This window comes from Suillus paluster, assembly GCF_016628075.1.
Source record: "Suillus paluster strain FC165 chromosome Unknown EDB91scaffold_28, whole genome shotgun sequence".
Lineage (NCBI taxonomy): Eukaryota > Fungi > Basidiomycota > Agaricomycetes > Boletales > Suillaceae > Suillus > Suillus paluster.
This window is the reverse complement of record NW_024537588.1, coordinates 189,994-202,743: the sequence shown is the minus strand read 5'-3', so window position 1 is coordinate 202,743 and position 12,750 is coordinate 189,994. Positions and strand designations below refer to the sequence as shown.

Below are 12,750 nucleotides of genomic sequence, written 5' to 3'. Positions count from 1 at the left end.
TAAGGTTAAAACTTACGTTGCAGGCGCATGTCGTTGTTCATGAAAATCGCAACCAGTTCCGTTCTATGATTTAGCTATCTTAGCGAAGTCCCATCGATTGAAGGATGAACGTACGAATGTTATTATGTGGGTTCAGTTTTTAAGTACTCCCGGGCCCGAACTCAACGAAATCTAGTAGGTGTTCATTCAGAAAACAGCTCCATTCCCGCGAAACGATGTAACGCACGTAATCCGAGCGTGTGCATTCAAGGATGGAGACGTTTTGCGGCTCACTACAAAGGCGTACATCTATCAGTCTCGGTGTGATTTGGCTCCCTCGCTGCAAATGACACTTTAAGTTTCGCATCCAGACGGCTGGAAAACCTACTGAGTGAGATGTACGGACGCGCTGCACGGTGAGCAAAAACAAGTGTCCTTTGAAGTCCGCTGGCCAGCCCTCCATTTTGGCCTATGCCGACCATGCCATGGGACGCTTCAAGCTTCAAGCTCAAGTTTGGGGCGTTTGATGAGATGACTACCAATCGATTCTCAATGAACCACGTGACATCCATTTCATCAGACACCCACATCAGCCACCAAATTCCTCAGTGCTCCATGAAGGAGCTCCGCTGCCACTTAAGATATAGAAAGAACTGTTGTAGCAAAGTTCATGGTGCAAGTAACAACCGTGGGACAAAAATGGGTGTAACATGACGCACCGCCGGGCCGCCTTACTCATCACTTAAGTAAACTCCTGAACACTGAGCAGTCTTTGCTCTCAACCGTGACCATGTTGTTCTCACAGGGATACCAACAACTCCCCACATTTGACAAGGGCGCTGGCGAGCACGACTCTTTCCAACGCAAGGAACCTCGCAAAAGGAGATTTTCTCTCCTGGGCATTGCTGTCATTGTAATCATAATGTGCGCTTCCCTCCCGCGCATAATCAGGTCCAGGGGATTCTGGGCTGCTTGCCATGGACCTCAGCGAAACTCTTCGACGCTGGCAAAGCTTCCTTCTCACTACACTTTACCATCTGGTGATAAGATTCCATCAGTTGCGTTGGGTACGGCACGGGTAAATCGTTATCGAAGTTGGAGATAATCTCATTCTTGATCGTACAGGTGTATGGCAGGCCGGCAAGGGTGAAGTTGGCAGCGCCGTGACGGTACGTATCTTGCACTCGTTCAAATATCCTTGCTCACATGCTTTCAGACCGCTTTGAAGGCCGGTTACAGACACATCGATGGAGCCTGGATTTATCGCGTGCGTAACTCCACCTTCTCGTGACTAACCGTTTTTACGATAAAGGCAGAATGAGGAAGAAGTTGGTCAAGCTCTTAAAGCGAGCTCTGTACCTCGTGAAGAGCTCTGGCTCACGTCGAAGGTGGTACCTTTTGTTCAATTAGTTTGACTTCTCACTGACTGCCAACAGCTTTGGAACACTTTCCACGCACCCGAGGACATTGAACCCGCGCTGGACCAGTCGCTTTCTATGCTTGGCACCGACTATCTCGACTTGTACTTGATCCATTGGTGCGACGGTTATTCACCCACTTGATCATGTTTTCTAATTTGCAACAAGGCCTATCGCGTTCAAGAAGGAGGGCGCTAATGTCCTGGATGAGGATCTTACTGCTGATCCATATCCTACGTGGCAGAAGCTCGAAGAGCTTGTCGACAAGGGCAAAATCAGGAACATCGGTATCAGCAAGTGAGCTCTATTTTTAGCAAGTCGGACTGACGCTGACATTTCACCCGTAGCTTCAATATCAGAAGGTTTGAATGGTTTATAGTCTTGATAGCCAACCATACTGACAACTTTGTTTCCAACACAGGATCCAGAATCTGACCGCGAACAAACTGAAGTACCAGCCAGCTGTTAATCAGGTCGAGCTTAACTTCTGGAACCCTCAACCCGAGCTGTTGAAGGTATGTTTCTGACGCCGTGGGTAGTGTGCTCGAACTGACTAGGGATTCGTAGTGGTCGAAGGAGAACGGGCTTCTTCTCGAGGCGTACTCTCCCCTTGGTAGCAACACGCAAGTCGGGAAGTCTCTCGCTGTCCCTGAGGTACCATTTTGCATCCCAAGAACTGGAGACCGTCGTCTAAACAGTCTGTGATAGGTAAAGGACATTGCATCCAAACTCGGGATCACCCCTGCTCAGGTCATTATCTCCTGGAGCGTCCAGCGCGGTGTATGTCGAACTTCATGCATCATTACATCGTAACTCACCTTTCGGAATAGACCATTGTCCTGCCCAAGAGCGTAACGGCCTCGCGGATTGTAGAGAACCTCGATGGTGAGAAAGTCTAAACCTCCCTGGTGCTAACAGTAGTATTCACTTACGCCTTCTAGTGTTTGAAATTCCGCAAGAGGACTTTGAGAAGCTGGAGGAAGCGGCAGCTTTGCACCCTCCGCAGAGAGTGGTCAACCCGAGCAATGGTTGGAAGTTGCCCTTTGATGTGTTCGAGTGAGATATGTGTGGGCTGGAATCAAAATATGTTTTTGCTGCTGTGCCTGAATTAGTCCATGTACATTTTATCTTTGGCCATAAAGCAATGATTGATGGGCATAATCATGCGGCAAGACCAAAGCGCTTACTTACATAAGTTGGTCCTTGTGGTATCTTCGTTCGCATACTATTGGTTACCACTCACTCGTGCAGTACCACATTTCGTGCATCCTCCAAAACCACACTTTTCCTACTACAAATCTTAAAACTACTATGTCCATTTGAAATAATAACACACAAGAACATCTTACGAGCTTAGACGGATGCATTCGGACAAGAAACAAGAGAGATAAATGTTTGCTTGTGACAAAGGCTTTTGTCACTTCCATTGTCACCTGCCGTCCGATGCCGTAGCGGAGTTTCAACTCAGACGCGTTGGTGGCAACGCGTCTGGACGCGTCTACTTGCCGCACGGATGGCGCGCACTCGAGTCGGTGGGAAGCGGAAAGGTCCCCGAGATCCCACCAAAGAGGCTCGCATTCAAGCCGCCATCCAGGATACCTTGGCTGGTGTTCATGGCAGTTTTCGCAGTGCTACCATAGCTCACAATGTAAGCACTCCCTCAATAATTTTATCGCAAGTCAATTTTCCTTCAGGTACCCCCACAGACTGTGAGATTGTGCGGCAGGCAAACACCGTACTCGACGCTCATTCCTCAATGAATCCCAAGAAAAAGTACTGGTGGACTGGTGCCACCATAACTCGGATTCAGCAACCCCTCTACATCCTCGAAAACTCCGTGCTCAAATACTGGCGATAATCCTCGATTTTCGGCGCTATATGGTTCAAAACGACGCATTGGCAGGCCTGTTGCCGTTGCCGTTGCCAACCCAACTTCGAATGAAAACTCAACACCTTCAGCAAGTACTCCTCTCCCCATGGCAGCCAACAATATGTTCTACCCGCAGCCACCATTTTTTCCGCAAATGCAAGGATCTCTCTCCATTCCTTATCCGAACCACCTACATCATGTTGGCCCCGCTGTACTCTCAACAACCGCTCCCATCAGAGAATTGATGAGTCCTTGGTATCGTGGCCGTGGGAAGTATAGAATGATGTAATTCTGCTTTTGCTAAATATTAGCATTTATACTGTGAGCAAATTGAGTTGTACATACATACCCATCGATGCCCACAAATTGAGTTTAACATGGACAGTCTATAACAATGCTATGACATTCCTCCTTCGTAGCCAGTGAGAGGTGGTAGCATACCTGTGTCAATTGTTTTGAGCTTTATCATTTTGTGTTATTTTATTTTTGAATCACAATGTTATTCAAGACCTTCTCGTGGAAAGTGCCTTTGGTACTTGTCAACAGATCTAGAATACCATTAGATTTAGCAACAATGCTGTGACACTCCTCCTTTGCAGCCGGTGAGGGGTGGTAGTATACTTTATCCAATTGTTTTGTGCATTGTGAATTTACCTTATTTATGTGTTGAGTTACAATGCTATTCAAGACCTTCTTGTGAGAAGGTTCCTCTGGCACAGGTCAACAAATGTAGAATGACAATGAGCAGTTCGTGATGCGGTCACGATGTTGCACCATCATGACCGGCCAGGTGTGATAGCATAATTAGGTCCCACCTATTGAGCAATCCCATATACCTTATTGATGTTTTGACCTACAAGACAATTCAAGACTTTATCGTGGAAAGCGCAATTAGCATTTGTCATCCATCCTAGATTTGCATGAGAGTTCATGACCTGGTCATGACGTTGCACCATTACAGCCAGTAAGGCACAAGTAGGATACTTATATTAACCTTGTTGAGCGTTCCCATTTGGCGTTATTTATGTTTTGAATTACAACACATTTCAAGACTTTCTGACCTAAGGTTCGTCTGGCACTGATCATCATATTGGATTAGAATGGGTGCTTTGTGACAATGTTGTGATATTGGACCATTGCAGCCCGCAAGGGACAGTAGGGTACTTGTCGTAACCTTGTTAAGTCTTCTTGTTTTCCCTTTATGTTTCCAACTATGCGACTTTAACTTAGTACAACCGCTCCTTCTGCTCGAGTACGTGTCAACTTGGACCTTCCAACCACATGTGTCAGTTGTTAGCCCCAGTGAAACTTGAAAGTCCTTTGAGGCAGAACAAAGGTAATCATGAGAGATAGAGCTCAGTGACCACGTCAGACCTCACACGACTCACCGTATCGATAAACACAAACAAAATTTGCGATATCAATATTGGTAGTACCTGATAAAGGCTCAAAGAATTTATAGATAGTGGAATTGAAGTGATACAGGTATTTGGAGCTGTAAGTTAGAAAGAGACATCAAACTCGTCCTCATCATCACCATCATCATCGCCATATCCTTCACCATCCTCATCCCCAAGGCTGTCATCCAATTCCTCATCATCATCATCACATTCTTCATCACTGTCCTCCTGTTCATCGTCGCATTCCTCATCGCCATTGTCAACCACTTCATGATCCGCATCCTCATTGTTACTGATATTTGTAATGTCCATGGCATTGGTCTGTGCCGCCGACTCAGAGCAGTCCCTTGTGATTTTCCATACCATTGCTGAATGTCCAATGCCAAGATGAGTATAGCGCATGAACATATCTCTGTCAACAAATCTTTTGCGCAGTGCACAAAGCTTGAGATTAATGCAATGCGAAAATGGATGTTTGCACTTACATGCCAACATAGTGCTCTTGCCAGTCATCCAGCTGCCCTCCAGGACACGCCAGTGATTTCCCATAGCGAAGTGAGTTTACACCACGTCCTGAGGCAAAAGCAGGAATCAAATGAGCTCCTCGGATTACCTGTCCTGGATCAAGGAACCCGAATGCATCTGGGTCTGACTCCACAAACATGATTTTTGGGAGACGAGCATGATTTATGCCAGATTTATAGTTCTGCAAGGCAGCTAACCACCTGACCCAGAGCACCTCGAGGTGCCGCTTTAGGGGTTGACCCCCAATATTAAGCCAAACCTCCATATGAAACACACCCAATACACGGGCGTACCAGTACGGGTGACTAGGTGTTATCTCCCCTGACAACACCATGATATCCCCGTGGGTTCTGGGGTTGATGGTGTCGTATTCACGCCGCAAGTCGTAGGTCATGTAGTGCACTTGCATGGTCTGCACCAAGTAGATTGTATTATCAGGAATAATGACAGAGTTGTGTTCCACATCCGTGAAGACGTGGTCGCAATAGCTAATGTCTAGCTCCCGTAGTTGATAGAGGATATGGTCCTTAAGTCTTGGTGAGAAATTCTGGCAACCATTGTGAGTATATTGGTGCGTCTCAAATGAAATGCAGCTTCTACCTTAACAGCCGGATCCCCGTTGTGTTCCCAGAGAAATGTGAAAAGCTTTATGGGGTTGTTCCGGTTAGTTGTGATGCAGTGGTGCCGTTCAGAGGACATTGGTGGGGGGGGCGTCAGCCTGTGATTGATTGCCAGAGGAGGATATACCGACTTCTGCCACCCATCGTAGTACACAGCACCTATGCTCATGCTTAGCTAACTGCTCTGGGGTGTTTATCTTCCTGGTCAGCAGATAAAATGCCCCGAGGGCCCTGTGAGCAAGCTCTCCCTGACCAAACTTAACTTCAGGTAAAAACTATGAACGCAGATGGTACGTACAATTTGAGTAGTGAAAGAGTCGGTGGTCCCGAAGAGCCTGATGGATGTCACATAATCACCCATCGCATGGAACTTATAGGTGCCCAGATTGAACATTTTGATCCTCGGCCCACTCGATTCTGGAGGGGTACCATTTGTTTCAGAGTGTTTGGCTGCCTTCCGTTGCCGAGCTGCACTCTCTTTGGGTAATTCCAGAGTGTTGAATGCAGTGCAGGTAAAGCTTCAAAACTTCCATAACTTCTGTGACAGCTTCTTGAACGTTTCAGCAAGAAAAGTGACCATAGAGTCTGAGTGAAGTCTGAGCTTGGCAAGTGCATGCCATTGTGCGAATCAATAGAGAAGCGACTGCACAACCGCATCATGGTTGGTGGGGAACAATCCCTCAAACACGGGGATGGCACACTAACAATGAGAGCTGTCAGCGGGTCAAATGCAGAAAACAAATAAATTGAAAAAAAAACCTGTAAAATATCTTCGAAATCACGCGCTGCTAACCTTTTCATCTCGGATGTATTGTTTGAAAATTTGCTGATGACACCGTTACCAAAAGCTGGGACCTGTCGAAACCTAGAGCAAGATTGAGAGTTGACTGTGACGGCTTGTTAGCAGGCAATAGCACTCCTTAAGAACTCCTCGTACCTGCTGTCAAGGGTCGCGACAAGCTCACTACCCTGAGGAAGGGCATAGAGGAGCCTAATAAGGTGTGTAAATAACCCCTTCCAGGTACCTAATTTGCACTCATGCATGAAGTCGATGACAAGCATCTGAAATGGATCGAGACCGAGAGGTCCAAGCTTCGCAGCGAATTGATTCTACAATTAAATATATAAGTTAACCATAAAATGATAAGAAAACAGTTTCACGTACGAGAATAGGCACCCATGAGCCTTCTCCAAGAGTATGTTCTACCTTTACACCATCTACAGTGTTTCTGCATCTGTAGATAAAATCACGGGCTTTGGTAACCTTCGTCATAGCGTACACTCGAAGGTTGGTTAAACGGCTCTTCATGTCCCTCATGAGTCCAAGAGAACTAAACAAGTTCTTCGGTGTGAGACAGCGAGGGCACGGACACAAGCCCATATCCTTGATAGTAGCAATTAATACCCTGTAAATTGATGAGTAATTTGACTTTCTTGAAAAAAATCGCAAAAGAATGTACTTCTCAGGGTAATTGGCAGAATAGGTGAAGATTCGGGGAAAGACCCTCCGTGTTACTCTGTCAGTACACTTCAAAACAATACCATGGTGATATGCAGATATAAAGTCTTCATCCAACAGGATTTGCCAGCAGGAATGAAACAGCTCCCTGTGGCAGTGTGTATGAAGGGATGCCATGCCTGTTTTCGATATACCAGCTAGGCTACTCAGAATGTCCTTGACGCTGTCAGGAAGCTGTCATTGTCAACAGCAGTAGACGGAAATGTGGCATTCAATAGGACTTACTGAAGGTAAAAATCCTACCAGGTGACACGCTCCCGATTGGGGTGATGATCGCGCGTATTTTGTCAGATTTCCGAAATACAGATACAGTGGCCAAGCCTTCGCAGTCCCAAAGTTTGCCAAATGCGTGGCATCAGAAAAAAATATCAGACCTGCGATGACACGTTCCAGTGAGCACCCAGGCTCTTTCGGAAGCCTCTGAAGACCGTCCTGGGCTTCCAGCCATGCGTCAGAGGTATAGAGCTCATCAAAAATCTGTTCTTGGTGGCCATCCAAAGGATCTTTCCACAAGCGTTGGAAAGGTAAGAGATGGAAGGCCCGTGCTTGGACATCTGCGAATGCCGTGTGTATGACTTCGACAATAGGGTGGTAATGGAATCCATGAATAACATAAGGCTGAGGGCCGTCCTCCTTTGACTTTGTTGGAATGTCAATGCTGATGGCGGTCTCAATCCAGTCATCTGGAAAGGTAACCTTTCTTCCCTTGTCATCCTTGTCCAGTTCTCGCAAGCTCCGCCTCACCGAGAAGTTCTTCAGATGCTTGCAGTCAAAATCATCTGCCAGCATTACATCTCTGACGAGGTGCGAGACTTTGATTTCGGATATCAAATGACTACTGGAATTCATCCAGGACATGAGACGATAGATTGTCATGTTGGGAAAGGGGTAGGGCGGCGGAAAGACATTTGGTGCAGGATCGGCTCCTTGGACAGCTGTTGGAGAAGTTTTTGCGAGTTGCGAAGATGGAATGAACCGATCTGGCTCAAAGGAAGGCCGACGTGGGTATAGTCGGCACAGCCCAAATGAGTTGTAGGCGGTCTGGAGAGTGTCTCTTAGAGTTAACAGAACACGTTGAATTCTGGACCAGGGAGGTAATAAAGCCACTTGAGCTGATGCGATGCTGATATTATCGGAATGATTAAGATCATCGTGCGAAGGCTCGATATCATCGAGAGCTCTGGGAATTCGTCCCCTTGGAAGTGCGGTTTCCTCTGAAAAATTCGAGCAGTTTGTGAATACGTCAGAACTTGGAATGAGGCACAAACCTGAATTAGTATAGTCCCACATGGTTCCAGAATTGCTGCCCATCTCAACATCAAATTCATTGTTTTGTTGCTTCTTCGCATTGAGGGGTTGTTGCGATTCTGTAAGACTAGAGGTACTACCTAATTCGTGAGCCATAGATGTTGGCATGAGAAGTCTGCAAGAGGCAATTGGTTTGAGACTTGGACAGTCTCTCACATATCGGACAGCGGAGATTCCCTGACATTTACACTAATTGAATATTCTATTTCAAAGCAAACTTAAAGCTACTCACTGCTTTGTGCTGAGGCCTTGGACCCAAATTCGAAAGGACCGCCTCTTTTGCACGGTTTTGTCTCCTCTGGCTTGCGAGAGAGCTAGCTCTCTTGTAGAAGTGACAAGATGCGCGATGCCTGGTGAGTCCGCAATTGTCTGTTGGCCTTTCCCAAGAGCACCCTGGAGCGTTGCAGGCCACCATTAGAAGAAACAAGAGAAAAGCGGTCCAAAGAATTTCGGAACAGCGCATTGTGCTGCACTTTGAGTCACTGTGGCGAGTCTACTAGATCTTCCAGGGGACTGACATGCGGCAAAGTTAAACTGATTCAAACATGAGGTATTGCTTATATAATCGATTAGCTCAGTTTCCTTACTGATGATGTCTGTCACGCGCTGGTCCTGGTGGCCATTCTCAGCGGTGCCTAGCTCTCGTCATAGCGGATGCCTTGCACGTAACGCCTCTGTGTTTCACCTTTGACAAGCTCTTCCTCGTCTTTATATCCCCAAGAATCACTGAGTCATGCCTTCACCACATGCAAGCACGGCTCCAAGTATTAGAGCCTTTGCATTCCGTGCAGTTATGTGTTTTTCTCAACGTGAGGACTGATGTCGCATATACGAGCAATGCCAATGTTAGCCTGAGAACACAGGAAAGCAGCTTCTGCCATTCCAAAGCAGGGACAAGAACTGTCATGAGATATGGGCACAAGCCAAGGGTGAGTGTAGATGACCTGACAGCCAACGGGTGTGAAAACATGCAGAAGACAGCAAACCAGACACTCAAAAATGGATTCAGCTTCCAGACGGTAGTAAGGCAATATTCACGATCCGCAGAGCTTGCAGTGTGAACACGATCAGTCATGGTATCGTACCAAAGACTTCCACAGCCCCGAGAGGATAGATTAGTAGATGTGACCAGGTCACTGGGATAGCAAGGAGAGAACTCATGTTCGAAAACACTGTTAGCAAGCATGAGACTCGACGATAGTGATCCCTCCATCATTGTCTGCAATGTGTCCTTGCTCTTGCCACTGGCTATACCAGGGATAGAATCATACTTCGTGTGATACATAATGCTCCAAGACAGCCTCCAGACTTTGCAATGAGCTTGTGATAGATGAATTCGATGACACCGCCAATCAAACATGCCAAAGAGAACGATGGGGAGTTGAGAAAGCCGATAGCGAATGCAATGCCTGAAGGAATCCACTTCGTATGGGGTGGTTGCATTGCGCGGCCATGACTTTCACAGCTGCGACAATGCCAAAGATTATTGCAAACAGTAGCTTCAAGGAGGCGCTATTTTCAGGAAGTTGCCCCTGTCCAAAGAAAAAAAAGTCAATGTCCTGAACCAGCTAGGTATGACATAGTCTCACAGAGAAGACGAGCCAGGCTGAGTCAAACGTACACAGTTGGTGCAGGAAAGGATGGTCCGGGAATGGTATACACTCGCTGGTACAGTGTATAGGCAGTTGCTGCAACAATGATTGTATGGTTCTTGTCCTTTCAGGATATTCTTCAGTGAAAAGGCGAACTCAGCAATTTCAGAGGGAATGATTGGGTTGGTATCCTTATAGAAAGCGGGCCACGCATGCGGATTCCGTGAACCAATGAGCACAATCCGACCCAATGGACTCCCAACACCTCCTATTAGAGAAGTCTGAGGAGAGAGCAAGTAACTGACAGATCATCTTAGCACAGGAAGAGAAGTGCAAAGATTGCCAATTACCATGCATGCCCAGCCTCGACTTGTTAATGCGATACAAGATAGTCACACAGTGCTGTCAAGGTTGTCGACCACTCAGGGGACAGGGGACTGGAGGCCATTGCTGCCACAAGTTCTGGCCACTTCCATAACCCATTAGCAGGAATTTGTGCCATTATCGCTGGTGAAGGAAAACTAGGTGACATCCACGTGGTAAGTACAACAACCGGTGCAGGGACTTGCAAAATACCCATTGTTCTTATGAGCAGATTGGCGGGAATCGATTCCTGGACTAGTTATTAGCTTCATATCAGAAGGTCCAGCTCGGAAAATGGTCACTAACCAGCAGTTGGTCTCTGACCAGAGGATAGACTGTAGATCATTCTCTTCTATGACTGGGAAGAGGTAGCCTCTTGTTCATTTCTGCATCCAACAAAGGCCGTCCGTTCTGCATCATGTGCCAGCTTGACCACCGTTCAAAAAGCCAGGAATCATACCAAAGGCGTTGGGCATAGGAGAAGTAAAACCCGGTGTCGAGAAGACACCAGACCCACTCTCACCGCTCACTGCTTGAACAATTGGCATCGCTCATTCCATTGTCCTTGTCGTACTAGGTGATGTTTTGCTGGCGTCGAAGAGGTTGGGCTTTGGCTGACCACGACAACGTGATCACCGTCAACTCTCAGGCAGAGATGGTGTCCAGCTTGATGAACTGGTGCAGATTATGTGTGGCGACGATGGACTTGGCGATTCGCTAAGTGAAGATGAGTTGGGAGCCAATGGAGATGGTGAAAATGACGAGGGTGAGGACTTGGCACATCTCAAGGTATGCATATGTGCCCTTGGCGATGACCACAGGGCCAACGTAGAAAAGAAGCACCTTGGCCGTTTTTGGCGAGTGAGCCCCAGCTCTTTGGCAAGGAATTCGTGATTGATTGAGAACAGGCTACCAGCTAAGGCACCTCGAGTCCGAGCAGCAGTACGGAAATACGTTGCTGAAGTCACTCAAGGTGACAGAACGAAAAGGTCTGAGCGTGCCGTCCAGCATCACATGTTTCTCTGGTAACGAAGACATAAATATCATAGTACCAGTACAGTATTGCGAGGGCAGATTGGAATGTAATGTGTACACTATCAGATGCAATACAAGCTTGGTACAAGCAACTGATTTATTCCATGTGAACGAAACATTGAACTTGTAATCATGATAATCTCTGGAAATGTGTAACTGACATGAGATATAAAACATAACACTTGAAGTAGAACGTACCAGTCATCCATAGGATCAGCATGACCCTTCAGAGTGGTGAGTACAGCGTCAGTCCGCAAGATGGATATCCTGTCATTGTCGTGGGCGGCAGCGAGATTTTGGCTATCCACGGTAGTTTCACGAGGTAATGACAGGTGTTGAGACAGAATGTCCAGAACAAACTGCAATTCCTGCTCTACTGCAAGGAAGTCCGTTTTCGATTTATCACGCGCAGAAAGAGCGACAGCTTCCCACCTTTGGACTACTATGACATCCCAGCATGACATGTAGTAGTGCATACGTTGGCGTTCATGAACTGCTTCCAGGTAGCGAATAATGCAGTGGAAAGAGCTCGCACTAAGTTGTCCTATATGCCTCAAGTATGCCTCCATCACCTAGAAATGTAGCACATATCATGAGAGCTATAATATATGTATGAAAATTAGGACTTACCTTCTGCTCGACACTTTTTGATGTACCCTGGTCACAGTTGAGGTTGTCTAACAATCCATCAAAAATATGTTCCTCTTCAGATGAGCTGGAGTAATGGGGACGGGAAGCATCGCTGTGTTGGTTCTCAGGAGAAGGATTTGGAGTCAGTGATCCAGCCTCAACAGAGGTGTAAGTGATATGGCATACACCGCTGGAACGGTTGGAATTAGGTGTGCACGGAAATTCTGCATCTGGGGTAGTGCTGGTTGCTGTCATTTTTATATTTGAGTCTATCTGATGACCAATAATATATCATGAATCATCACTACCTGATCCTGTCACAGATACAGACGAGAGACTCGGAGAGCTTGGGGGAGAGCTTGAACGGCAGCTGGACGTACTAGGACTCCCAACAAAGGAGGAATGGTGAGGGTGTCGAGGAGGTGTAGATGGTGGCTTAGTAAGGTATGAAGCTTCAGTTTGAAGTTCATCAATGCAGGACACTGGGTTTA

The 12,750-nt window shown here is 46.8% G+C and overlaps 2 protein-coding genes across 2 annotated transcripts; one reads left to right on the top strand and one right to left on the bottom strand.

Annotated features, from left to right (window-relative positions):
• Window positions 1-769: 769 nt before the first annotated feature.
• Window positions 770-2,457, top strand: EDB91DRAFT_1248785 (NADP-dependent oxidoreductase domain-containing protein; the record flags this gene model as incomplete). The annotated part of the gene is made up of 12 exons (XM_041322979.1): window positions 770-1,046; window positions 1,105-1,148; window positions 1,196-1,246; window positions 1,296-1,367; window positions 1,416-1,516; window positions 1,566-1,694; window positions 1,745-1,759; window positions 1,819-1,912; window positions 1,965-2,051; window positions 2,106-2,177; window positions 2,228-2,282; window positions 2,339-2,457. 12 exons carry the CDS (start codon window positions 770-772, stop codon window positions 2,455-2,457), a joined length of 1,116 nt encoding a protein of 371 aa, XP_041176846.1.
• An 8,854-nt stretch (window positions 2,458-11,311) lies between these two features.
• EDB91DRAFT_1248782 (uncharacterized protein) lies at window positions 11,312-12,514 on the bottom strand (the record flags this gene model as incomplete). Its single annotated transcript, XM_041322978.1, has 3 exons — window positions 11,312-11,437; window positions 11,791-12,201; window positions 12,260-12,514. 3 exons carry the CDS (start codon window positions 12,512-12,514, stop codon window positions 11,312-11,314), a joined length of 792 nt encoding a protein of 263 aa, XP_041176845.1.
• Window positions 12,515-12,750: the final 236 nt, after the last annotated feature.